The sequence below is a fragment of the Castanea sativa genome, chromosome 7, assembly GCF_040712315.1.
Source record: "Castanea sativa cultivar Marrone di Chiusa Pesio chromosome 7, ASM4071231v1".
Taxonomy (NCBI): Eukaryota; Viridiplantae; Streptophyta; class Magnoliopsida; order Fagales; family Fagaceae; genus Castanea; species Castanea sativa.
The window spans coordinates 35097272-35123914 of NC_134019.1; the positions used below are offsets into that span (position 1 = coordinate 35097272).

The 26643-nt window shown below is 34.7% G+C and overlaps 1 protein-coding gene across 1 annotated transcript; it reads left to right on the plus strand.

Annotated features, from left to right (window-relative positions):
* Positions 1–1567: 1567 nt before the first annotated feature.
* On the plus strand, positions 1568–10446 carry LOC142643841 (4-hydroxy-3-methylbut-2-enyl diphosphate reductase, chloroplastic-like). The gene is made up of 10 exons (XM_075818560.1): positions 1568–1826; positions 3227–3423; positions 5306–5485; positions 7495–7626; positions 7752–7826; positions 7921–8026; positions 9264–9358; positions 9787–9972; positions 10106–10192; positions 10346–10446. The coding sequence occupies exons 1-10, from the start codon at positions 1568–1570 to the stop codon at positions 10409–10411; spliced, it is 1383 nt and encodes a 460-aa protein (XP_075674675.1). The 3' UTR covers positions 10412–10446.
* Positions 10447–26643: the final 16197 nt, after the last annotated feature.

Genomic DNA, 26643 nt, shown 5'->3' on the forward strand with positions numbered 1-26643 from the left:
GATGATGAAGTTGTAAGTGGTTTGTGCATTTTGTCATCTTGTCATTTTTTTTAAGTACTTTAAAATAAAATAAAAATCAAACCAAACCAAAACGGAAAAAAAAAAAAAAAAAAAAAAATCAGATATAAGCATCACAAGCAAGAAATTCGGGTGAAAATTCAGTATGGATGATAATCGGGTTTTGGGTTTAGGTATCCGATTCTGGCCCATGGCCATCCCTAGATGTTGATGGTATGATACTTTAAAAAAAAAAAAAAAAAAAAAAGATTCAATCTATAGTGTTCGCTCTTGATAATAACTCTTTATTATCAATACAAGACACAAATCAGTTTTTGGCGTAAGCGGAGATAGATGGTATGATATGAAATGTGGTTTTTTTTTTTTTTTTCCTAATTAGAATAAAAGACTTATTGTGATTCGGTTTTACTGGACTAATTTTTTGCACTACAAAAAAATATATATATATTAATTGCACTACAAAAAGAGATTAAGTTTTTGAATAAAAGTAACATTCAAATTCTAAGTTAAGTTTTTGAATAAATGTAACATTAGGCTCTCTCTTTTTTTTTTTTTTTAATATATATATATATATATATAGAGAGTTTCAACATATGACGTTCGCTTCTGATGATAGATTTTAAGTGATGATTAAAACTTTAGATTGCTTATTTAACCATTAAAGAATTTATTAATTGAGCTAACTATAATATTAGCTTTTTGTGTATCTATAATGTAAGTTTAAAGTTTACATTAATGATTCATTGTAAACCTATAAAAATCCTTGCTAATCGATAGTGTTATTTGAAAACTATACGGCACATCTCTCTCACACACACATGCACTTTGTATGTGTGTGTGTGATAGACTTCAGCATGTTGGTAAAGGAGGTGGCCTTAGAGAGTCAAAGACTAAAAGCAAGAAATTTTCTTTTTAATGGAAATATTAAATAAGATTTTTTCATATATATGACATTTCCAAAAATAATAATAATAATAGAAAAATTTTATGTGGCACAGGGTGGTGCTTGTTAAGATTTCATTTTTTGTGTTTCACTTAAAAAATAATAAAAGTTGTTAAAAAAATTACCAAAATAAATAATAAAAAAATTGCCAAAACCTAAAAAAGTTACCTAAAAAATTATCAAAAATATGTTGTTAATAGACACCGTACCTTTTCAGTGTTAACGGCACAGTACCCGTTACCACATCCCATAAACTATAAGACAACCTGCCGTCCGTCCAAGGGCATGTATAACATATTCTATATGGTATATAAGTCAAAACCTGCAACAGAACTTTCTTTTTTCTTTTCTATTTTTACATTTGTAATAATCTTGAATCTTGATCTTGACAAAAAGTATAAACGGAAAAAAAGAATAATCATAAACGACAAAAGGGCAGTTGAGATGCCGCTTGATTGATAAGGAAGCACATGCACGAGTTGACTGTTGTTGTCGTCTTTGGCTGTTGATAAAAATAAAATGCGCGCCTCAACAACAACCACTCTGCTATTGTTAAAGCCCTCGTATTTCTCTCTCTCACTTTCACTCTCTCTATCTCTACCAACCATGGCGTTCTCTCTGCAACCATGTCAAATTCCCACTCTTACAGACCTCTTCTCGCCGGAGAGCCTTGCTGGGCCCACAGCTCTCCGTTGTAAAAACCCTCTCTCTGTCAAATGCACCGGCGATTCTTCGTCGGTGGCCTTGGACTCCAATTTCGACACGGAGTTGTTCAGAAAGAACTGGACGAGGAGCAAGAACTATAATCGGGGAGGATTCGGTCTCAAGGAAGAAAGTCTTGGGCTCATGAACCGCCAGTACACCAGTTGAGTCTCACTGACAGGGGCCGGAACTACATTGTTGTTAATAAAAGTGCTAAACCAATTATAAATTATTCTATCTACAAATGTTTACAAATTGATGAGTTAAAGTAATTTTTGGCCTTCAACTATCTAATTAATGAATTTTGAAATTACTTTATTATGATTTGTGACATGTTAGTGCACAAGCAGTATATATTATATAGTAAAATTTATAATATTTTTGTCATAATTTTTTTCTAAAACTTTTATGGTATCCGTCCACGTTTTAACCACTCAAAAGATTCTCACATATATGGTCACATTTTAATTAGCTCTCCATCCTTCTTACCAAAGTGTTTTCTTATTTGAAGTTAATCAAATTTTGAGAGTAGTAAAATTTTCTCTTTTTCTTTTTCATTTTTATTCTGTTGAGAGGTACAAAAGTGATTTTGAATTTATTTTTACCATAGTAGTCTAATTTGATAGAATTTAAATCTATTTATTTAATGGTTGGTTATAATGTTTTTGTTATATTTATTTTTTTATTAATATTGTATCCTTTTTTTTTATAGATGTAGTCTATAACTACAAGTGATATATCCATTGTAATGACATCTATTATGGCGCTCCATATTTAATTATGGTTTGAACAAAATCTCTTTTCTCACCCACAAAAAAAATAACAAAAATCCTAGTTCTTGCCTTGGTCTCACTCTCACACTTACTCTTTTTTTATTAATAGGATTTCAAATTATGATGTTCACTTCATGACGATCACTCTTATCATCAAGTCAAGACATTAATTGGTTTTTGGTATAGGCGGAATTCGAACTCTAGATCTCTTATTTGATAATAAAAATTTTTATCAATTGAAATAATTGGATCTGCCACTTCACTCTCACTATAAATTCAAATCAAATTGAGCTCCAATGATCTTTTTACTTTTTGCGTTTTTCAAATTTTGCCTCCTTATGTTTCTGAAAAAACAATCAAGAAATTTTAAAATGGAAACTTTTTTTTTTAAAGTTAAAAGTTATTTTTAGCACAAATTTTTACTTATATGGTGAGTAAAGTTCATTATAATAAGTGCAAATTTTGTTAATAGATATTAATAAACGAAAGTTATTAGCTATAATCTCATTCTCATATTATATCATCATGAGCTTTACGGTTCCCATTTATGATTTCATCCATTGGGGGATGGTGCTGTGAATTATGTTCTTGAACATTGTTAAGAGTACTACAAATTTTACTAACTTTTAAACACAAAACCAAAAATATGTAAAGAACTTTTTTTTTTTTTTTTGTTGATGTGGCACTATTCATAGTCGTTGCCTAACATTTTTCCTCAGGTTCTTAGGTTTTGGTGCTTTGAACTGGGAGTTTTGGTTTATGTGCTAATATTTTGGGTGGGAAATTGCAGGTGACATCATTAAGAAATTGAAGGAGAATGGAGATGAGTATACGTGGGGAAATGTAACTGTGAAATTGGCAGAAAAGTTTGGTTTTTGCTGGGCCGTTGAACGGGCTATCCAGATTGCTTATGAAGCAAGGAAACAGTTCCAAGATGAGAAGATTTGGATCACCAATGGGATTATTCACAACCCAACTGTTAATAAGGTCTCTTAATTTTATACTTGACCTTTATAATGACTTGAATTTAAAAGGTACTTGCTAATTATTCGTTTCTTGTTGCTTTTTTGGGTCTTCTCTGGTGCTTATGAGGAAAACAGAAGTAATCAATTATGGTTAAATGCTTCTTGAAAGTACTGGTGTTAAATATATAGCCGCTAATCTTGTAATTCATGGGCTTACTTATTGTATAATAAGACAATTGAAAAACATAGTCCTTTCTCTAGTCAATTCTGTAAATTTCCTTTAGTTTGGATATTGTGTCATATGTTAAGAAGTTCATATATATATATATATATGGTACTAGCTAAGTTCCACATAATGTGGGTTACAACTTGTTATCAACTCCTTCTAATATTTTAATAATTTTTGTCAAGAGCTCTATAATTCAACTAGTTGGTAATTCTTGGTTTTTCAACAAAAACATTCAAAGTTCAAATCTCTTCACACTCAACTATTGATTTATCAAAGAAAAAATATTTCAATAATTTCGTTCTAAAAAAATTGTAATTATTAGTGTTAAATTTTATAAACAAAATAGAAAGACAATAAAAGTTGTGTAGTAAATTGATCATATTATATTTGTTTACAAACTTGAGAATTGCATAATATAGTGCTTGATAGATAGGCATGTTCATGCCTACTTAAGAATACAAGCATTCTTCAATTATTATTATTATTATTATTATTATTATTTTTACATTCTTGATTTTGTGTTATCATTTTTTTTTTTTTTTTTTTTACTTTTGTCAGACTTTGTTTCAATTGTTGCAAAAGCAACTAACTTTGAGCAACAATATCTTATTTCAAAGCAATTATTTCTCACATAGATCTTAAAAAAACAATTATATCAAAATTTCATTATACTTACAATTAATGCACCACTAAGCATAATTAATATACAATAATAAATGTATTTATTATATGTTACTAATAGGATCAATACAATAATGTTGGTTCCACGTATACATAATATTACATGTTACTGAAAGGAATTAGGAAATCTAAATGGTTAAGATAATTTTATTTAATACACAAATTTTTAATATTTGATGGTTTTTGTGTTAATTGTTGTCAAAACAACTAAACATGAAGAAAAATGTCATATCCTAATTTTATTATTATTATTATAAATATAAATTGTTTCATATATATATATATATATATATATATATATATATATATATATATATATATACTTCCTCTGTCCCAATTTGTTTGTCTGGTTTGAAAAGTCAAATTTTTTAAAAGAACATTATTTATTACCTTGTCTATCTTATAAAAATATATAAGTTTACAAAACCATTCTTAAATAAATTTATCAGTATTTTAAAAAAAAAGGAGTTATTCTTAATGAGACAACTAAAAATGTGTCTCAATTAGATTAATTTTTTAAATATTTGTTAGTTTTCATTTCAAATAGTTTTGAAAATAAAGTAGAGGTATAATAGGAACATTAATAAATTAATGACTTTTATTTTTAGAAACAAAACAATATTTTGGGACATCCCAAAATAGAATAGATGACAAACAAACTGGGATGAAGGGAGTTTAATTTATCAAAATAATCATATAAATTTTTTAATATAAATAATTAATGCACAACTTAAATAATTAATATATATATATATACACACACATACATTTACACCATTGGCTAATTAAATGAACTATTTTAGAAGCCAATGAACTAATATTTTGATATAAATGCAAACTTTGTTGAAGTGGAAGATTAGACAAAGAGAATCTCTAGAAATACCCTACATTACAGAATCTTAGCTCTCTCACATCAAATAACTACTTTTATATATATATATATATATTCATTTTTGATTAATTTTGCTAATGAAGTCTCAAATGCTTATAACAGCATTTGGAGGAGATGGAGGTGCAGAAAATTCCCATTGAGGAAAGGAAGAAGCAATTTGAAGTTGTCAATAAGGGTGATGTTGTGATTTTGCCTGCGCATGGTGCTACCATGGCTGAGATGTTGGTTTTGAGTGACAAAAATGTACAAATTGTTGATACAACTTGCCCATGGGTGTCTAAGGTGATATTTGTCATACAATTTTTTTTGGAAAAAAAAAAAACCTAAATTGGTATTATATTTTATATTAAGATGATATTTGGGATAATTGAAAAAAATAAATAATTCAATTTTTTTTTTGAGAAACAATAACTAATTCAATTTGAAGTGACTAGCCACGTGAGAGAATATATTTATTGTCATCTACTACTGCATATTCCAAATTCAAATCCTTCTGCTATGCATAATTTAATAATTATTTGCCAAGTGATCATAGGACACAACATTCCCTTCCCCTTTAAGATGAATCTTTTTCCTCAAGATTCTTTTATATATATATATATATATATATATATATATATATATATATATATACACACACACACACACACACATATGAAAACTCAACATCGAATTTTGAAGTGTTGAATGATAGGAGTTTTGTTTCTAAAAATAAATAAAAATAAAAATAAAAAGAAGAGAGAGAGTCTCAAATCACTTATGTGAGCACTTGAAACAAAAGAGTCTTAAATCCCATCTCCTTGAATTAATTAGGAACAACAAACTTAATGTGTGAAATCAAGGTAGGCTTATTCAAAATCACAAGATCTCTTGGGTCTATCCTTTCCACTTTGTCGATCCTTTGATCTTAAAACTCAAATTTCATAGCAAATGCATTCTCCAAAATGTTACTCTCGTGAATTGTTAGTGTTCTTGGAGTATGCTGTTATGATTCTTCAAAATTTCTTAGGATCCTTGAATTGTTGGTTGATCTTTGATCCCCAAAATTTCATTGGATTTTTGATTCGTTGATTGTTTCTCCAAAGCCTCTAACATTTGGTTACGAGAATCTTACACCCTTGTTATTCTTTTGGACATGTTCATGAGAATATCTAACATTTTGGTTGACATTCTTTAACAAATTATCAAAAATTTATGGATCAATGGTTTGATATGGGCTAGACATGATGATTGATGAGGTTAATGGGCAAATCTGGCTTCTTCTTTTTTGGGCTGCACATGGAAACGTGTGTGAGTGGCTTTATTTTGGGCAAGTGGGCTAGGTCAGGTATTATGTTGGGCTTAACTGGGTGGGAAATAACAGGTCCTAATAAATAAAAAAAATTGGACTTATTTTTTAGGCCAGGTCAGACAAAAAGTTGGGGTTTATAAAACTGGGTCGGTTTTTTATTTATTTATTTTAAATTATAAAAGTTGCATTGGAGATATTAGCGGCAAGATAGGAACTCCGGCAATGCGTGACCATTTTCTGCTGGGAAATCTCCGGGAAATACGTGGGTTGCTTGGGAAATAGAAGAATTTCTTTTTACTAAATGGTTTGGTTGGCACTTATACCAAATAATATGAACGGGGATAATTAAAAAAGATAAATTAGTCAATATTGGGATAGACTTTTTTGGTTAATTTTTCTATTTAAGTTTCATTCTTCATAAATAATACTCATAAAAATATAACTTTCCTGACAAATAAGAATTAAAAATAATTCTTTTATTTTATCTATAGTTATTAAAAACGTTAAATATTTAACTACAAAAATAAAATATAGCCCCTCAAATATCTAAGTTAGTCCAATGATGCCTTTAAAAAACAATAGAATTTATCAATTGGCCTAGTAGTTACAGACAAGGTAGTTTTTGTTTACTCAAAATCATTTTTTGAATGTGTTTAATATCAAACTAGACAACTTTTATATACTCTTAAAATATTATAAGTTCCCCTAAAATATTATCTAGCCAATATATATATGTCAAAGTTGATAGTTTTGTATACAATATATTTATAAATTAAGACCTACTTTAGTATCAAATTATTAAGGTTTATATACGTGTATGCGAATATGTGTGTTTACGCATGTGATATTTTGTCTTGACTCTTGACTAATGTATTAGTACCACAATTTGGCCCCAAACAAAAAATCCTAACTCTGGCCTTATACTGTTCATATATAATCTGCATGATTATTTGCTCGGTGGCCTAGGGACACAACAATATCTCATTAAATCTGTGTGAAGGTTTGGAATACTGTTGAGAAGCACAATAAAGGAGATTACGCATCAATCATTCATGGTAAATATGCTCATGACGAAACTGTAGCTACTGCATCTTTTGCTGGGAAGTATGTTATTGTCAAGAATATGACAGAGGTATGTCCCAAATGTAGCTTAAACCTTACTCTGGTTATAAATCACTATTTTTGGTGTACAACTGTAGATTCACTTTAATTTGTTGAAGAAATATGTTTTTACTATAAACTTCTCAATAAATGCAGGCAATGTATGTGTGTGACTACATTCTTGGGGGTGACCTTAATGGGTCTAGCTCAACCAAAGAGGAGTTTCTAAAGGTGCAGAGTTTGGTTGCTGATTTGAGCTTTAATGTCTACTATATGTGTTTGGTGTATTGCAAAGATTTAGTGATGGTCAATGGGTTGCCTGCAGAAATTTATGTATGCAATTTCAAAGGGGTTTAATCCAGATAGGGACCTGGTAAAGGTTGGCATTGCAAATCAGACAACAATGCTCAAGGGAGAAACGGAAGAGATTGGTTAGTTTTGCAATTATGCTATTCCAGCTTCTATTTTTACTATAACTTGTTACTTGTGTTAGAGCATCTCCAACAGATGCTCTATCTCTATTTTTTGGAGATAAAATGCTACTGTTCACCTACTGTTCACCCTCCAACAGCTTCTTTAGACCCAAAACTTTTCCAATTTTTTTTTGAAGTTGCTATAGTAATTCTCTTAATTTAGAGAACACTGTAGCAATTCCAAATGAATTTTTACACTTAAAAAATTCATACATCTCAATAAAATAAAATAAATTCTTTCTCTCTCCTCTCATAGCTACAAACACAATGGTTACAAACACAACGATCTTTCTCTCAAACATCGCATAATCAGATTATCTGAATACAAACTCAAAAACAAAATTTTAAAATTAATCAAATCATAACAATAAAAGCATTAAAAAAAGAAGAAGACAAAAAGCAGAAAAGAGAAGCCATCTGACCCATCTGGACTGCGTTGGGGACGAAGATGAGCAACGGCTCCAGGCTGGGCCAACTGCTTTAGGACGAAGATGATCCATCTGGACTACGTTGGGGACGAAATGGAATCAAGTAAAAAAAAAAAAAGAGCGAGAGAGTTGGAGAAAAAAAAAAATGTTGAGAGCTGCTGGAATCTTCTCAAAGAATAAAAAAATAAAAAATGGGGGTAGAGATAGGACAACGTGTGTGGAGGAGAAAAAGAAGAAGAAAAAATAAAAAAAGAAATAACGCGTATGGATGAAATGAAATGAGAGAAAGGAGATATAATATAAATAATAAAAAATTCTAATTGAAAAATGTTACCACAATATTTTCACAATATATTTTAAGTAACAGATTGTTATTAGTCAATGTTGGTGAGTAAAAAAATAATTTCAGTGGTGGGTTCAAATAAGAACAAGTAACAACTTTTCACATAAATTTTGTTGTGAAAGTATTGCGAAAAATGTTGTGAATATAACACTATTCATTGAAAAATATAATTGTTGGGAATAAATATAGGAAGAATAAATGATGATAAAAAAAGAATAAAAAATTAATGAAGAAATAATATTTAAATGAGATAGAGAATGGGGTAGAGAATCTGTTAGAAAGTGTATTTGAAAAAGTAGGTAGTAAAAAGGTAAAAGTCACTGTTCATTCTCCAAACAGTACAAAAATTTGGAGAATCTGCTGGAGATGCTCTTATTTATATATAGTTTCCACTTACAAAAAAAAGAGGGGAAATATTTGACAGGTAAATTAGTAGAAAGGACTATGATGAGCAAGTATGGAGTGGAAAACGTTAATGAGCACTTCAAAAGCTTCAATAACATTTGTGATGCTACTCAAGTAATTTCTTTCCCCATATGTCTCATGGTATTGCTTTTCCATTAAATTTATATTAAAATATTGTGGTGTTCAAAATTTTTTAACGTATGTATGGGTTTGAGTTAGCTCAATTAATAAAGTCTCTTGTCGTCAAATAAGAGATTTAAAGTTCAAACCCCACCTACACCAAAAAACCGATTGGTGTCTTAACTTGATGATAAGAGCAATCATGATTGGATGTCATATATTTAAAATCTACCGTATCTATAAAGAAGACAACATTTTTTAGTATATGTGTTTCTTCATATGATCTCCATCTTCACCTTATCCTCCTTGTTAGCCAAATGCTTCTCTACCTTGAGACGGTGCCACTCAATATGTTTATGTCCAGGCTTTCTGATATTTTCAGGTGGACTTAAAACTAATTTCATAATTTGTTTCATTGTTAGGAACGTCAAGATGCATTGTATAAGCTGATAGAGGAGAAGCTAGATCTAATCTTGGTGATTGGTGGGTGGAACTCAAGCAACACCTCGCACCTACAACAGATTGCAAACGACAGTGGGATCCCCTCATACTGGATTGATAGTGAGCAGAGAATAGGTCCTGGCAACAGAATTGCATATAAGCTGAATGTGAGTGTGAATGCATTGAGTTCCAACATTTCAACTAATATTAAATTCCAAATCTTTTCCCATTTTCTTACCCCCCCCCCCACCTTTCTTTAAATGCTTGTCTTTGAAATTTTTAAATGTGAATTTGAAATAGCATGGGGAGTTGGTTGAGAAAGAAAACTTTCTACCAGAGGGTCCCTTAACAATTGGTGTAACAGCTGGTGCTTCTAATCCAGATAAGGTAATTTTCTTACTATCAAAGAATGTTGTTTTTTTACCACGGAAATCCTTTGATGTAAGCTAGGGTATTTCCCACCCATTATATGCCATCCTGAATTTTTAATGATATTGGCTATAGAAATGATAAAATCATGTCCTTTTGGATTTTAACTAGGTTGTTGAGGATGTCCTTATCAAAGTGTTCGACATCAAACGTGAAGAGGCCTTGCAACTTGTGTAACTTAGGTTAGCTTCATATGTAAACATTAGTCAGAGAGTATCAGTGCAATTTTATAACTAAAAAAACGTGTAATTGAAGGATATATGTTATGCAGCCCCAATTTACCCTAGAATTTTATGTTCTATTGAAAGGTTATGGTTATTGTGGCTTGCATGTTTTGAATTTCTAAATCAATAAATATAATGACACTGAAACAATAATTTTCACAACTACTAAGGTAACATGTTGTGATTAATGCACAATAAAAGTAATGTATATAGCAGACCATATGATATTGATGTTGCACCACTCATAACATCATGGCAAATTGTAAAATAAGTTGCGAAATTTTTTTTCCCTATCATTACTCGTGTATATGTCTTCAAGATGATTCTTTGAAGACATTACTAGAACAGGAATTTAGGGTATTGGTGAATTTTTCATCTGTATATCCCCTAGCCAAGATATCCACCTTAGGATTAAGGACATTTGCTGTGATATTTCAGCTATACTCTCACAAACCCCTCTGTGATCTATTAACTGGATTCCCGGAGGGGCAAATGGCAAGGCTCGTGCCTTGGCCAAGTGGTTGTTATTGAACAATGTATTTAACATTTTTGATTTGGGTTTTGGCCCTCCCTGTTTTGAATCTTTAATCAGGGTGGAGGCCAGCAGACACTTTTGTAATTCTTTTTGGATATGAATAAAATTTTCCAGTTTATCAAAAAAAGAAACAGATTTCAATATAAAAACGGTCCATTAGATTCAATAGACCTACTTCTAGTTGGTGTAAAAAGTATATCTCACATTGATTTTAAAGTAAAAATTTAGTTAAAACTGTTGCAAAAAATGCCATTTTAATATATAGCTATTATTAAATTATCTTCTATGGATATTGTTTTCAAAAGAAGTGTTACATCTACAAAATTTTCACAACAATTCATAAGTGATAAGTTGTTATTTGTTCTTATTTAATTTAAACATATCTCTGAAATTACTTTTTAACCCATCAGTAACAACCAATAACAAACTAGCACTTAAGATTTGTTACAAAACCGTTGTAAAAATCTTGTAAACATCACATTTCTCTTTTTTTAATGTATAGAAATCATTTTGGAATTTGTGTGAATCAGACATGAAAATGTAGAATTTTAGCTCAAAATGCATTCTTTTTATCTACTTTTGGAATAATAATTATGATTCCAAAATGGATTATGAATCGGGAATTGTTGTACTAGCAGAATAAAAAGAATAGAATTCTTCCCCTAAGCAGATTATTGAGCTTTGAGAAAGTGTAATTAATTGCGGGTGGTAGTAAAAAAAATGTTATGGGTTTATATAAAAGAGATTTTCTAGCTAAGACTTCCGTCTTTGAGAAGGGAGGGAGGTCAGAGAAAATAAATTTTAGTACAATGGAGTAGTTCAAAATGTCGATCGTGTCCTAACTTAGGGGTGCACTTCTTTTTTTTAACAATTGTTTACATAATTTGTTATAATAATTTTTAAAATTTGTTTGGATTTAAGGAAGTGGTGTCTGAACATATCCACTCCCTCTTTGTGAGGTATCCCGAAAATCTTATCTTGATTATTTATGTGGATGATGGAATTTGAGATCTTAGTTTATTGCACGTCCTTCAAATCAATTGAATTTACTTGTCAATTATCACTGACGAAACTAGACACAATGATTATTGCTTGGGTTTGTTAGTCACACATTCACACCACTTTTTCTTTTTTTAATATGGAAAATCAATTAGTCACTACACTTTTATTAGGCACTCACCGCAACATATCGTATAAATAGTGTGCGGCAGCACTACACCATTATTTTTTATCCCACAAGACCAAAAAGCTATGAACAGGAAATTAACATTGCTGCGTGCACTACCAAACTATCCAGCTAAGAATTTTGGAAAAGGTTTATCTCCAAATGAAGACAAACATTTTAATTTTTTTATTTTATGTAAATTTTGAAAATTTAATTATTAGATTGCATATTGTTATTATATTTTCTATACTTGCACAATTTCAAGAAGATTAGAGATTAATAGCTATTTTATCAATAAAATGTTTAAATTTCAAGTTTTTGTGATCTAAAATTATACATAAAAAATAAGTTTATTGAACAAATAGTAAATAACACCTGATTTGAACTAAATTTAACATGTAAGTTAAGAACATAAAAAACATGCAATCTAACGGTTAGATTTTCAAAATTTACATCTAATAAAAAGATAGGAGGAATTTAAAGAGTTTCTCTTCAAACTAGTTTAAAAAGAAACCTTATTCAAGAATTTTTGTCTTCATTCTTCAAAGTGATTTTAGGCGTTAGAAAAGGAAACGATTATGAACCTTCCCTCCTCCCTTCATTTCCAACTTTGAAGTCCACATGACAGTCAGCATATAACACTTTTCTTTCATCTTTTCGGTCTTTACCTTCCTAACAACCCTCTACCCCTGAAAAAAAAAAATTTGTTATTGTTGTACCAACATTATGGACTGAATTGTGATATAATTGTCAATGAATGAGCAACTTTTTTTTACACAAACCTTTGCTCTCAAAGCATCATTGAAATGGACCGAATGGACCAAAGTAGACAGAAGGGACTAAAGTGGGCCGATGGACCCAAATGAACTGAAGTAGACCAAAATAGACCGAATTGGACTAAATTAGACCGAGTAGGCCTAAATGGACCAAAATAAACTAAAATGGACCATACTAGACTACAGTGGACCAAACCAAACTTGAACACAATGGACCAAACTGGACATAATGGACCAAAACAGACTGAATGGATTGAAATGTTATGCTAATATGATTCAATAGGAGTCTACTACGCTTAAGCTTTTAGATTTCAAAATGTTTTTTGTGTTAGAACTCTTTTCCCCCTTTCTTGTGTATGTGTGATTGTTTCTTAAAAAAAAAAAAAAAAAATTTAGATATTATATGGATATCACCAGAAGGATACTAATATGTTAATTCCTTATATACTTCTCCATGAATTGATATATACATTGGTCAATTTTTTTCTTACAAAACAGAGTGAGCAATAGAAACTCCATAACATTAATAAAGCTTGCCATATAAACAATTTTAAAGAAAGTGTTTAGAAAACATTAAAATAATATAACAATAACATGATTTTGTTGATAACCGCTCCAAACGGATTTGCTTCTGCATCATTTGATGATTCAAAAAAAATTTTGATGAAAATTTGATAATTCAAATTGTAAAATAACTTCTGCACTGTTTTCTTATTTTTATAGATCACAACTTGAATTTTACAGTCTGAAAACTAGAAATGGATTGAGCAAAACAAACAAACAAATTAGAAATGTAAATCCCAACTGTAAAAATAACAAATGGCAAACTACAAAGGATAAATTGACATAGCCAACTGAAGAAGTAAAGGAAACTATGATTTCTTTGAATGTTATTTTCAAAAACGTAATTATCCATTTGTTAATGTACAGTAATTTGTTACTATTGTTACCCAAAAATAGGAGAAGAAAGGTAGACGGGTCAAATTAATTTCTACTTGCTTATCATTGCTACTTTAGATTTTAATTTGGGCCAAAAACCTCAAATATTGAAGATTCAAAATCTGACTTCTCTACCCATGTGAAATAGTTTGTAGTGCTAGAGCCACTTATTTAAAACATAAGTGGTAATGAAATTTTATTTTAAAAAGATTCATTTTACCAAAATTATTGTGTAAGGGCGCGTTTAGCTCCCACAACCCAAAAGAAAGGTCAATGGCCACAATTACAGTTCTTGAATGTACAATGATATTTCTGCAGATTCTATGATCTCCCTATGTAATAGGGTTTTTCTTCTTTATATTCCCCTTCTTCACTCCATCTCAGCCCTCCACGTGTAAATCAAATTGCTGACTTTGATACTTGTCCCATCAACACCTTCTTAAAGTCTTTGTGGGTAGCTGTAATGTTAAATGTTACTGTTCGGATATCATTTCCACATTAATGCAATTAAGGAGTTAGCTACAGAGCATTGAATGCGGTGATAGCAGTTTCTTCTCAAATATTTCTCAGCTCTTTTTTGTCTTATCCCCACCTGATGTTTATCATTGCCAGTATGATTGTCTAGTGCCTTGTTTTTGACGAATGGTTGGACTTATGACCTCTACTCTGTTTAGCTAAGGAAGTACTTCTCTTCGGACAACATTTCCAGTTCCTCATGACCGATCTCCTTCCACGGGCCATTGTGTTGTAGGCTTTCGTCATTACTACTTGTCCTTGGACTACTTGAAGTCCTTGGACACGCCCCACGGCCCAATACCCATATCTGAGCCCTTTATCTCTACATATTGGATCTGGGCCCTTTATCCCTACATATTGGATTTTAACTTTTAAGATAATAATTTTGTATTATAAAAAATGATAAATCCACATAGTTTTTAATAGTTTTTTTATTAAGAGAATAATTTATTATTATCGTGAAATCAATAATAATAATAATAAAACCACAAGTATGAATTTTCAAAAATAAAAATAAAAATAATTGAACACAAATATAAAGAATTCCTTATATATGTTGTCCTTTTTGCTAATTTATACTTCAATCCACAATATTGATAAGTATTTATGAAACACTCAACTTTTTCAAAGAACACTTTCTGACAACTTTTATCAAACACTTTGCTTTAAAAAAAAAAAAAAAAAATCATATCACACTATTTAAAATTGCCATTTTTTCATGAAGCACATTTTAAAAAGCTGAACCAAACTCATGAGTTGTTTGGCCTATAAAATTTGTAAAGACAGGGTGCACTTTTTTTTTTTTTAAACAATTGCTTATACAATATGTTATAATTAAAACTATATATATATATATATATATATATATATATATATATATTTGGATTTAAGAGAACGGTGTCTCAATTATATACACTCCCTTCTTGTGAGACTTTTTTTTTTTTTTTTTGGGGATTTAAGGAAACGGTGTTTCAATTATATACACTCCCTTCTTTTGAGACATCCCAAAAATCTTATTGATTGTTAATGTGGATGATAAAATTGGAGATTTTAGATTATTACATATCCTTCAAATTTATTGAATTTACTTGTCAAAAATCAAATCAATTAGTCAAGCCACTTTTACTACCACAGCATATCATATAAATAATATGTGTCGGCAGTATTGTAAAACGGATATTAATGTAGTAATGACTCTAACCACTGAAAAAAACACGGAAAAGAAAGCAGTACTCCATTATTAGGAGCCTTCCCTCCCTTCATTTTCAACTTCAAAGTCCGCATGAGCATGACAGTCAACACAAAACACTTTCCTTCGTCCTTCCGGAATTTCCTTTCCCAACAACCCACAACCCTCTGCTCCCTGAGAAAAAAAATATCTGTAGTTATTTCATTTAAATATTTTTGGGTATTATTTCATTTAAATATTTAAAAAAAAAAGTTTTTTATTTAAATTTTTAACTTTGAAAATGTTTTATTTATACCTTAAAGTCCTACAAATATTTCACTTAAACGTTCTATCATATTTTTCTATTAATCTGATAATCATCACATCGCTCCGTATGATATAATTAATTTTGCCAACTTATTTTACTATTTAGCTTATTTTTGGTACTATTCATAGGTCCTGTTATACTATTTCAACTAACTTTTACTTTTATTTACAATACTTTCAGCAAAAAAAATTTTAATTTCAGCAAAATAAGCGAATCCCAAACAGGTCTAAATGAATTATTTATTAAAAAGGTCTAAATGAATATTTGTTAAATAGGTTTTTATATTAAAAGGTTTAGATGGAACCTAGCGTTTAAATCTTTTTTTTCTCTTTACTTTTTAGTTTTTTATGTTTTGAGATGAGAGATACATAAAAGGGTAGCAAAAATACAAACTTATCCCTACTTTTAACAGAAATGGGTAGCAGGAAACAAATAGAGTTTACCTCAGGTGGATAAAATGCCAATTTTTAAACCACAGGTTGTCGAAGTATTTTTTTCAAGTATATCACAGGTGGACAAAGTGTAATTTTTTTTCTTTTTTAATTTTTTATTTACAACAAGTAGGAAAGGAAACTTGAATCCAAGTGGCAGACATTGGTTCTGAAACAATGACCACTGAACCTTTATTTATATATATATATATATATATATATAATTCAAGTAATGTTTAAAATGCTTGGACAAACACAAACATTAAACATAATATCTTGGTGTTATTTTTGTCTTCAAGATGATTCTTCAAAGATATTTTGGTAAGGGAATGCAATGCATCAATGAATTTGTCATATGTTTTGATAGGGAATTCTGTTTGTGATTGTACTAAAAAGTAGTAATTATTAATACTCTGCCATAATGCTATTTTTATGGATGTCTATCATTGCACTATTTTCTTAGTCATTTTTTTTCAATGCTCAACAATCTTTTTTTTCTTATGTTACTATGTATATCAATGTCTAACACTTATTTAGAATGAGTGAACCAAGCATGAAAATGTTCATTTGTATCTCACAAGACTTGTTTCTATCTGCTCTTAATCAAATAATTGATGAACCAAGTAGTTAATTACATTGTACTATTCCAAAAAAATTATCAAACGTGATTTGATAATTGAACTCCGTCATTGTTGTATTAGGAGATGGAAGGAATTAGAACTTTCATAAAGAAGTCTGTTAAGTTTTCAAAGTGCAGAAAGCTAGCTCACTTGATATGTCCATGAGAAACATCTTACACAGACACACACAAGAAAAATCATAATCCTAGACTCCTAGTACAACAAAGTTGTTTGAAATTCCTGACTTTTAGTTCTTGGCTCTGTATAATTTGCCCCACTTACCATTTGATGGAAAGCGATGCTCCTCTAATATTTTTTCTGAGGATGTTAGGGCATGTTTCACAAGCACGTTGAAATATAATAGGCACGTAATCACAGACCTTTATTGATGACCTTAGTTAAATTCACAAGCTTTGCATAATCCTAAGTTGTTCCCCATTGTTGTTTAATTGGGCCACACTTCTCATCTCAGTTCTGGCTCCAGAACTAGAAATCTACTTCTGTCTGAAGTTATTATATTTAATTATCCTTTTGGGTGGATTTGCATAATACAATTATTTGTCAATATGAACACTTCAGTTACCCAAAAATAGATGATGAGAGATGAACTGGTCAAATTAGTTTTATAAATTTGGTTGACACCTCATACTAAATACTGGCTTTTTAATTGTTAAAGAAAATGAGAAAATTATATGAAGAGAATTAAAAATTCAAGAGAAATACATGGAATTAACGTGATATATTTCTTTACTTATATATGAAAATTATCACCCAAGTCTGCATGCCTATACTTCTTGTATTCATGACATATTTCTTTCAGTCTGACATTTTACATCTTGTATGGTAAGTGAAATAATTGGAGAAAACATTTACAAAAATTATAATTTGCGGACCATTACAATCATTTATTATTAGAATAATGATAGAGACACAAAATATTTTACAAAAAATTCAACAAAATGCTGATGTGGTGAATGATTATTGGTAAGTGAAAAAGTTATATCAATGGCAGGCCTAAATGAAAACCAATAAGAGGTTGGCCACATCAACATTTTATAAAATTGTTGTAAAATAGTTTGTGACTGTAGCATTACTCTTATTATTATTGAATCTATTGATCAATTTAGGGTGAGTTTGGTTTAATTTTCTTATACTGTGCTTTTTGAAAAAGTGGCTATTTTAAAAAGTAGAGTGTTTGGTAAAAAATGTTAAAAAATGATTTTTGAAAAATCTGAATGTTTGACTATTACTTATAAAAGTAGCAGTTTGAGTTGTAAATTACCAAAAATGACAATAATATATATATATATATAAAGAAAATTCTTTGTTTTAATTACCTCCTTAATAATAATAATAATAATTGTGGGGGGTAAAAAGATCTTAATAGGGATATGGGCCGTTGGGCCTTACTAAGGAAGGCCGACCTGCTCTTGGGTTTTGGGATTGTTGGTACTTTAGGTCGGCCCATGCAACGAGGATCCGAGGATCCAGCCGAGGATGTTTTTCTCCTCGGACTAACACCAGAGAACCCGGGACTTCATGGTACAGGTTAGTGAATGACACGGTCAAGACCAGTGGTTAAAGGGGGTGAACCCTTGAATGTCCTAGAAGCACCGATGTTGGGAAAGTGTCAAAAGTAAAGGCTGCTACCTCCACATTAAAGACCCTGCACCTACCACCCTGGCCGCATTAATGGGGAGGTGACACTTGAACAGTGGAAGGGAAACTTCTAGTTACTGTTCAAAGGCACTAAGAAAAGAAATATCTAGGCTAAGGGAGGAGTTGGGGCAACACGTGTATAAAGTATTAAAAAGAAGAGTATTTAAGGAGAGATGCGGAACGAAATGACGACGGACTTTTTGTAACCTAAAAAGAAAAAGGACAAAGAGAGAGAGATAATATAAGAACCGCTCTCGGCCTACGTCCGAGGAGACCTATTTATATTACTTCTTGCTGTTTCCAAATACTGGCAATCTTTAGTTTGTCATTTAATCTTCACTCACTTCTAACACGGGTTTCAAGCCCACTCTCTACAAATTTTTATTGTTTAAGGCTCATTGGGCACGAGCCCATGCTTGTTCTTGGGTCCAGGTGCAATTGTGCACTTACAATTGGCGCCGTCTGTGGGAACCTAGTCTAGAAGTAGTAGGGATATTATGGCGAGGTTTAGGCTCTCACCATGCGAGTCACAAGGATCACAACCGGAAGATCATTTTGAACGTCTTGAACATCTTAGGGATCGTGAGGGAAGCGTCCATACGAGAATACCCGGGGGCTAGCCATACTCAAGGAGGGGGTAGCACTACCCACTATGAGGGCTCTAAATCCATGCGAGAAGAAATTAATCGTTTGAAGAGGAAGTTACGCCGTGCTAAACGTAAGGTTTCCCCGTCCTCATCTAGTTCTTCCTCGAGAGAAGGATAGGGGAGTTGGCTACGGTTCAAGGTCATATTCCCCCACTAGCGCAACATCCTCCGGCGAGGAGGACGACCAATCAACTCGCGGACGTAAGAAGCTTCGTTCTAGGGGCTTAGGCAACGATACCATGAGTAGAGCGTTGCACCAACTCTCTAAATCTCCGTTTTCACGGAGGATTGAGAGGGGAGGCTTCCCGGGAGGTTCACCCGGCCCACCTTTACCATCTATAATGGCCGGACTGATCCGGTGGAACACGTGAGTCACTTCAACCAAAGGATGGCGGTGCACTCTCATAACGAGACTTTAATGTGTAAAGTCTTCCCCTCCGGCTTGGGACTGTGGCTATGAGATGGTTTAACGGTCTCAAATCGGGGTACGTGGGCTCGTTTGGGGAGTTAACTAGGGCATTTGCTTCGCGCTTCATCACGTGTAGCGAGTCCCTCGGCCATTGGATTCGTTGCTATCCATGGTCATGAAGGAAGGGGAGACAACGAAAGCATACTCCGACAGATATTGGGAGATGTTTAATGAAATAGATGGCGACTTTGATGAGGTGGCGCTTAATACCTTTAAGGTAGGCCTCCCTACGATCACGACCTAAGAAAGTCTTTGACGAAAAAGCCCGTCCGCGGCGTACGCCGTCTTATGGATCGTATTGATGAATATAAAAGGGTAGAGGAAGACCGGCGGCAAGGAAAAGGAAAGGAGAAGGTTATCCCGCAGGAGAGAAGGGATTTCAGGTCGGACAGATATCACAACAACAAACCGAGGAGGGATTACTTCGGACAATCCGGCTCGGCAGCACCCCAGGTTGTAAATACTGTGTTCCGAGAACCAGTGCATCAGTTATTAGAAAAAGTTCGTAAAGAGCCCTTTTTCAGATGGCCCGGCAAGATGGCAGGGGACCCTGCGAGAAGAAATCAAAACCTTTTCTGTCAGTACCATCAGGATGTGGGCCACACTACTGAGAACTGTCGGACCCTGTGGAACCATTTAGAGTAGCTTGTCGGTGAGGGAAAGTTGAAGCAGCATTTGTGTCAGCCTACTGGGCAGGTCAGTCAAGTTGGTTCAAACAACCAGAGGAACAGTTCATCTCGGCCAGCATTGGGAACAATTAATGTTATCTTTGCCGCACCTGGTAGGACCGGCTCAGGTCCCACTAGGGTCATGGCGGTTTCCCAACCTCAGGCCGAGGATGTGGGTGGCAGGCCGAAGAGATTAAAGAGCACTTTACCTGTCTTGGGTTTCTCCGAGGAGGATAAAATAGGGACTATTCAGCCCCATGACGATGCTCTTGTGGTTACCCTCAGGATAGGGAATTATGATGTGAGAAGGGTGATGATAGATCAAGGCAGCGATGCAGATATCATGTACCCTGATCTATTTAAAGGACTGAGGTTGGAGTTGGAAGATTTAACTCCTTATGATTCTCCACTTATAAGCTTTGAAGGAAGGGCCGTGGTGCCGAAGGGACAAATCCGTCTACCCGTTCAATCCGGCACAGAAACGGTTGAGGTAGATTTCATTGTGGTTGACGCGTACTCTCCATATACAGCCATCCTTGCCAGGCCATGGCTGCACGCTTTGGGAGCTGTTTCTTCCACCTTACATGTTAAGGTGAAATTCCCCTCGGGGGAGCATGTTGAGGAAATCCTCGGCAGCCAGGTAGTTGCTAGGCAATGCATATCGGCTGCGGTGCTTCGTCAGTCAGAAATGGAGTCATCAACCTTGCCCATCCAGGAGTCATAGCAATTAACAGCTCCGGAGGCACTGGAGCGATGACAGAGGATGAGGCTGTCTGCGAGGAGTTAGAGAAGTTTGTAATAGCAGATGACCCAGAGAGGTTCTTCCAAGTTGGCATACTTTTGCCATACCAAGAGAAGATGGAGTTGTTGGAATTCCTGAAGGACAATATAGATGTCTTTGCGTGGGACCCTTATGAGGCTCCAGGCGTAGATCCGAGCTTTATTTGTCATCGTTTAAACGTCAATCCGGCCATCGTTCCGAGGAGGCAGCCACCTCGGCGATCATCCCGAGAACATTCTGAGGCTGTGAAGGAAGAGGTTCTTAAGCTCAAAAGGGCGAGGGCTATCAAAGAAGTTTTCTACCCTGAATGGTTGGCTCATACTGTTGTCGTTAAGAAGAAGAACGGCAAGTGGAGAGTATGCGTAGACTTTACTGATCTGAACAAGGCCTGTCCTAAAGATTCGTTCCCAATGCCACGGATTGATCGAGTGGTAGATGCTCTTGTCGGACATCCTCGGATGAGTTTTTTGGATGCCTTCCAGGGTTACCACCAAATTCCCTTGGCGCTAGAAGATCAGGAGAAGACTGCTTTCATTACACCAACCGGGAACTATCATTATAAGGTCATGCCATTTGGGTTAAAAAATGCGGGGGCTACTTACCAAAGAATGATGACCCAAATGTTTGAGCAGCAACTGGGGAAAAATATAGAGGTATACGTGGATGATATGGTGGTGAAGAGTAAGACGGTACCTTCGCACATGACAGATTTGGCCGACACCTTCCAGATGCTGAGGAAGTATAAGTTGCGCCTTAACGCCTCCAAGTGTTCTTTTGGCGTGGGATCTGGAAAGTTCCTAGGATATATGATCACTCATAGGGGTATAGAGGTGAACCCAGTGCAGGTCAAGGCTATTCAGAATTTGCAGCCGCCTCGGAACCCAAAGGAGATTCAGAAATTGACCGGAATGATTGCTGCGTTGAACAGATTTATTTCTCGATCAGTGACCGGTGCCGTCCTTTCTTTCAGTTGTTGAACAAGTGGAAAGGGTTTCAATGGACCGAGGATTGTGAGTCAGCTTTCCAACAGCTTAAGCAATATCTTTCTCGGCCACCCATTTTATCTCGCCCTGAGGTGGACGAGGTTTTATTTGCTTATCTGGCCGTGGCTATTCATGCGGTGAGTCTAGATCTTAAAAGGAATGAAAGTGGAGAGCAGACGCCGGTCTACTATGTTATTAAGTCCATGAATGAGGCCGAGGTGCGCTATCTGCCCTTGGAAAAAGCGCTTCTGGCAGTAGTCCACGCCACGCGTAAACTCCCTCACTATTTCCAGTCTCATACTGTGGTTGTTTTGACCCAGTTGCCTCTCAAGGCTGTGTTGCGTAGTGCTGATTATTCTGGCAGGGTGGCAAAATGGGGAACCATCTTGGGAGCTTTTGATGTTAAATACAAGCCTCGTACCTCGGTGAAAGGTCAGGTCCTCGCTGATTTGGTGGCAGAGTTTGCTGAACCATTGTTAGAAGAAACTTCAAAGGAAGCACACATGGGTGAAAAATCAGTTGGCGTGATCACAGCCGTATCTCCCTCGGCTTGGAAAGTTTATGTGGATGGGGCTGCTAATCATAAAGGTTCTGGCGTTAGACTTGTTCTAATGTCCCCTGAAGGAATTGTCTTTGAAAAATCTTTGAGATTGGCCTTCTCGGCTACTAATAATGAGGCTGAGTATGAAGCGGTCTTGGTAGGCATGCAAATGGTACGTAAGATGGGTGGCAAGGAAATCCATTTATTCTCGGACTCTCAGTTAGTAGTCGGCCAAGTCGTGGGTACCATGGAAGCTAGAGATTCCAGAATGAAGGAATATTTGGCCCAGGTCAAGTGTCAGCAGGCTGAATTCGACTCCTTTGCCTTAGCTCATGTCTCTAGGAGTGGAAATACTCATGCAGATTCTTTGGCTACGTTGGCAACATCCTCGGCTCAAGGTCTACCAAGAGTTATTCTCGTTGAGGATTTGGTAGAACCTTCTCTTATAGCTGCTAACGCACCTCGCATCCATCTAATAAGGCCTGGTCCTAGTTGGATGGATTCGATCATATCTTTTCTCAAAAATGACATCCTTCCCGAAGACAAAGTTGAAGCAGAAAAGGTACGTCGAAAGGCGCCGCGTTTACGGTTGTCCGAGGACCGGAAGCTATACAAACGATCCTTTTCGGGACCGTATTTGTTGTGTGTACACCACGAATCGACGAGAATCATTCTTTGGAGGAATTGCATGAAGGAATTTGTGGGAGTCACACTTTGGGGAAGGTCCTTAGCCCATAGAGCCACGACTCGGGGTTATTGGTGGCCTAATATGCGAGAGGGAGGCTCGGGACTATGCCGGAAAATGTGATCAATGTCAGAGATTCGCCCCTAATATCCACCAACCTGGAGGGGTTCTTAACCCTCTCTCCAGCCCTTGGCCTTTCGCGCAATGGGGCTTGGACATTGTAGGGCCATTCCCGAGAGCTGCTGGAAACAAAAGATGGCTGCTCGTAGGGACAGACTACTTCACTAAATGGGTCGAAGCTGAGCCCTTAGCCAATATCCGAGATGTTGATTCCAAGAAGTTTATTTGGAAGAATATTGTTACTAGATTTGGTATACCACATACTCTTATCTCAGACAATGGCGTTCAATTTGACAGCAACGCCTTTAGGCAGTACTGTGGTGACATGGGCATCACAAATAGATACTCTACCCCAGCTTATCCTCGAGGAAATGGACAGGCCGAGGCCGTTAACAAGGTCATAGTCAACGGGCTCAAGAAGAGGTTGGATGATGCGAAAGGCAGATGGGTAGAAGAGCTCCCTCATGTCCTGTGGACGTATCGGACCACACCGCGCAGATCCACTGGAGAAACACCATTCTCCATGACTTATGGAGCCGAGGCGGTGATACCTTTGGAATCTGGTTTTCCTACTCTGAAGACAAGTTCGTTTAGCCCAGAGAATAACAAGGGACTTCTAGGGAGAGATCTTGATTTACTTGAAGAACGGCGTGAGGCAGCTATGGTCCAAATGGCTTATTATCGGCGAAGCTAAAACAAGGACATGATGCCCACGTGAAGCTAAGGCCACTTGCGCTGGTGATCTTGTATTAAGGAAAGTTGTAGGCACTTCTAAGAACCCGGCATGGGGTAAGCTAGGACCAAGCGGGAAGGCCCCTATCGCATTGTTTCAATAGCGAGGCATAGGGTCGTATAGGCTAGTTGACTGGATGAACGAGTTGTACCACGTCCAAGGAAAGTAAATAATCTTAGAAGGTATTATTACTAATCAAATAAGCTTTTGTCAAGTAATGTTTCAAAGTTATGGCTAACTCTCGCATTTGAAGTTACAATTTTTAAAGAATCAAACAGAAACTTGGTTAAGTGCAGTCCTCGGACCACAAACTTTGTGGAAATTGATGTCTTGTCATTTGTTAAACAGAACCTTAGTTATGCCGGGTCTTCGGACCTCCTACTTTGGGAAAATTAACGTTTGAAGTTACAATTTTTAAGAATCAAACAGAAACTTGGTTAAGTGCAGTCCTCGGACCACAAACCTTGTGGAAATTGATGTCTTGTCATTTTTTAAACAGAACCTTAGTTATGCCGGGTCTTCGGACCTCCTACTTTGGGAAAATTAACATTTGAAGTTACAATTTTTAAAGAATCAAACAAAAACTTGGTTAAGTGCAGTCCTCGGACCACAAACCTTGTGGAAATTGATGTCTTGTCATTTGTTAAACAGAACCTTAGTTATGCCGGGTCTTCGGACCTCCTACTTTGGGAAAATTAACATTTGAAGTTACAATTTTTAAGAATCAAACAGAAACTTGGTTAAGTGCAGTCCTCGGACCACAAACCTTGTGGAAATTGATGTCTTGTCATTTGTTAAACGAACCTTAGTTATGCCGGGTCTTCGGACCTCCTACTTTGGGAAAATTAACATTTGAAGTTACAATTTTTAAGAATCAAACGAAACTTGGTTAAGTGCAGTCCTCGGACCACAAACCTTGTGGAAATTGATGTCTTGTCATTTGTTAAACGAACCTTAGTTATGCGGGTCTTCGGACCTCCTACTTTGGGAAAATTAACATTTGAAGTTACAATTTTTAAGAATCAAACGAAACTTGGTTAAGTGCAGTCCTCGGACCACAAACCTTGTGGAAATTGATGTCTTGTCATTTGTTAAAAAAAACCTTAGTTATGCGGGTCTTCGGACCTCCTACTTTGGGAAAATTAACATTTGAAGTTACAATTTTTAAGAATCAAACAGAAACTTGGTTAAGTGCAGTCCTCGGACCACAAACCTTGTGGAAATTGATGTCTTGTCATTTGTTAAACAGAACCTTAGTTATGCCGGGTCTTCGGACCTCCTACTTTGGGAAAATTAACGTTTGAAGTTACAATTTTTAAGAATCAAACAGAAACTTGGTTAAGTGCAGTCCTCGGACCACAAACCTTGTGGAAATTGATGTCTTGTCATTTGTTAAACAGAACCTTAGTTATGCCGGGTCTTCGGACCTCCTACTTTGGGAAAATTAACATTTGAAGTTACAATTTTTAAGAATCAAACAGAAACTTGGCTAAGTGCAGTCCTCGGACCACAAACCTTGTGGAAATTGATGTCTTGTCATTTACAGTTACAATTTTGAAGAATTAAACGAAAGATTGCTTAAGATTTAGCTTCGGACTATGACTTTGATTAAACTTAACTTCTGATTGTGTCTGGATGTTAATACCTTACTGTTTATTAACTCGGATCTTACGTCTTATATCTTTAAGTATTGAGCGAATTTGTGTAAGGAATGGTCCTCGGATATTACATCCTACTAGAAACAGTGTTATGCATTATAAGGGCTTAATCGTTATATGAAGTCCTCTTTCCTTTTTAATCAAGGCATTGTTCGAACGTATTAACTATGTCATCTTGTATTAAATCTTTAGTGATATACGCGTGATTATGTGGAAGTTATGATTGTGCAAGCCTTGGAGTTAGATTTTTATACTCTGAGAAACTTTTGATATGACTTAATGGGAAACTTTTGTAATAAGTACAAAAAAAGAGTAAAGTAAAAACAGAGACAATCCAAGTGAAAAGTAAACGAAAGCGCTCTTCATTAATCAATTGAGTATGTATTACATATAATTCAAAAAAAAAAAAATGGAAAAAGAGAAGCCCTAAGCTAAAGTCCTAAGCTGTTGGAGGAGGATCTTGCTGAGAGGTACTAGTGCCCTCGGTCTTTCTCAACTCCAGCTCAAAAGGAGTCATAATCTGCTTTCCTTTATCCACTGTCGTTGTTGAAAGGACGATGGGTTCCGCTGTCTGGCTCAAGTCCTTCTCTGCATCCACTCCTCCTTCCTTCTCTTTATTGGAACCAGAAGGTTACGTAGGATCAGGAATTTGCTTTGTGGGACAATCGGAGGTAGGGCATGAAGAGTTGTCTCGGGGGTAGGAGTAGCGGCGGGGAGCCTCTTCAATCTCCTGTATTTCTAGGGGAAGCCAAACGTTCTCGGA

Excerpts from the sequence above, each read along its gene's own strand:
- LOC142643841 (XM_075818560.1), top strand. The coding sequence starts at position 1,568 with ATGGCGTTCTCTCTGCAACCATGTCAAATTCCCACTCTTACAGACCTC. Across the intron at positions 5,486-7,494 it reads CTTGCCCATGGGTGTCTAAG|GTTTGGAATACTGTTGAGAA; the intron begins GTGATATTTGTC and ends ATCTGTGTGAAG. Across the intron at positions 7,627-7,751 it reads TTGTCAAGAATATGACAGAG|GCAATGTATGTGTGTGACTA; the intron begins GTATGTCCCAAA and ends CAATAAATGCAG.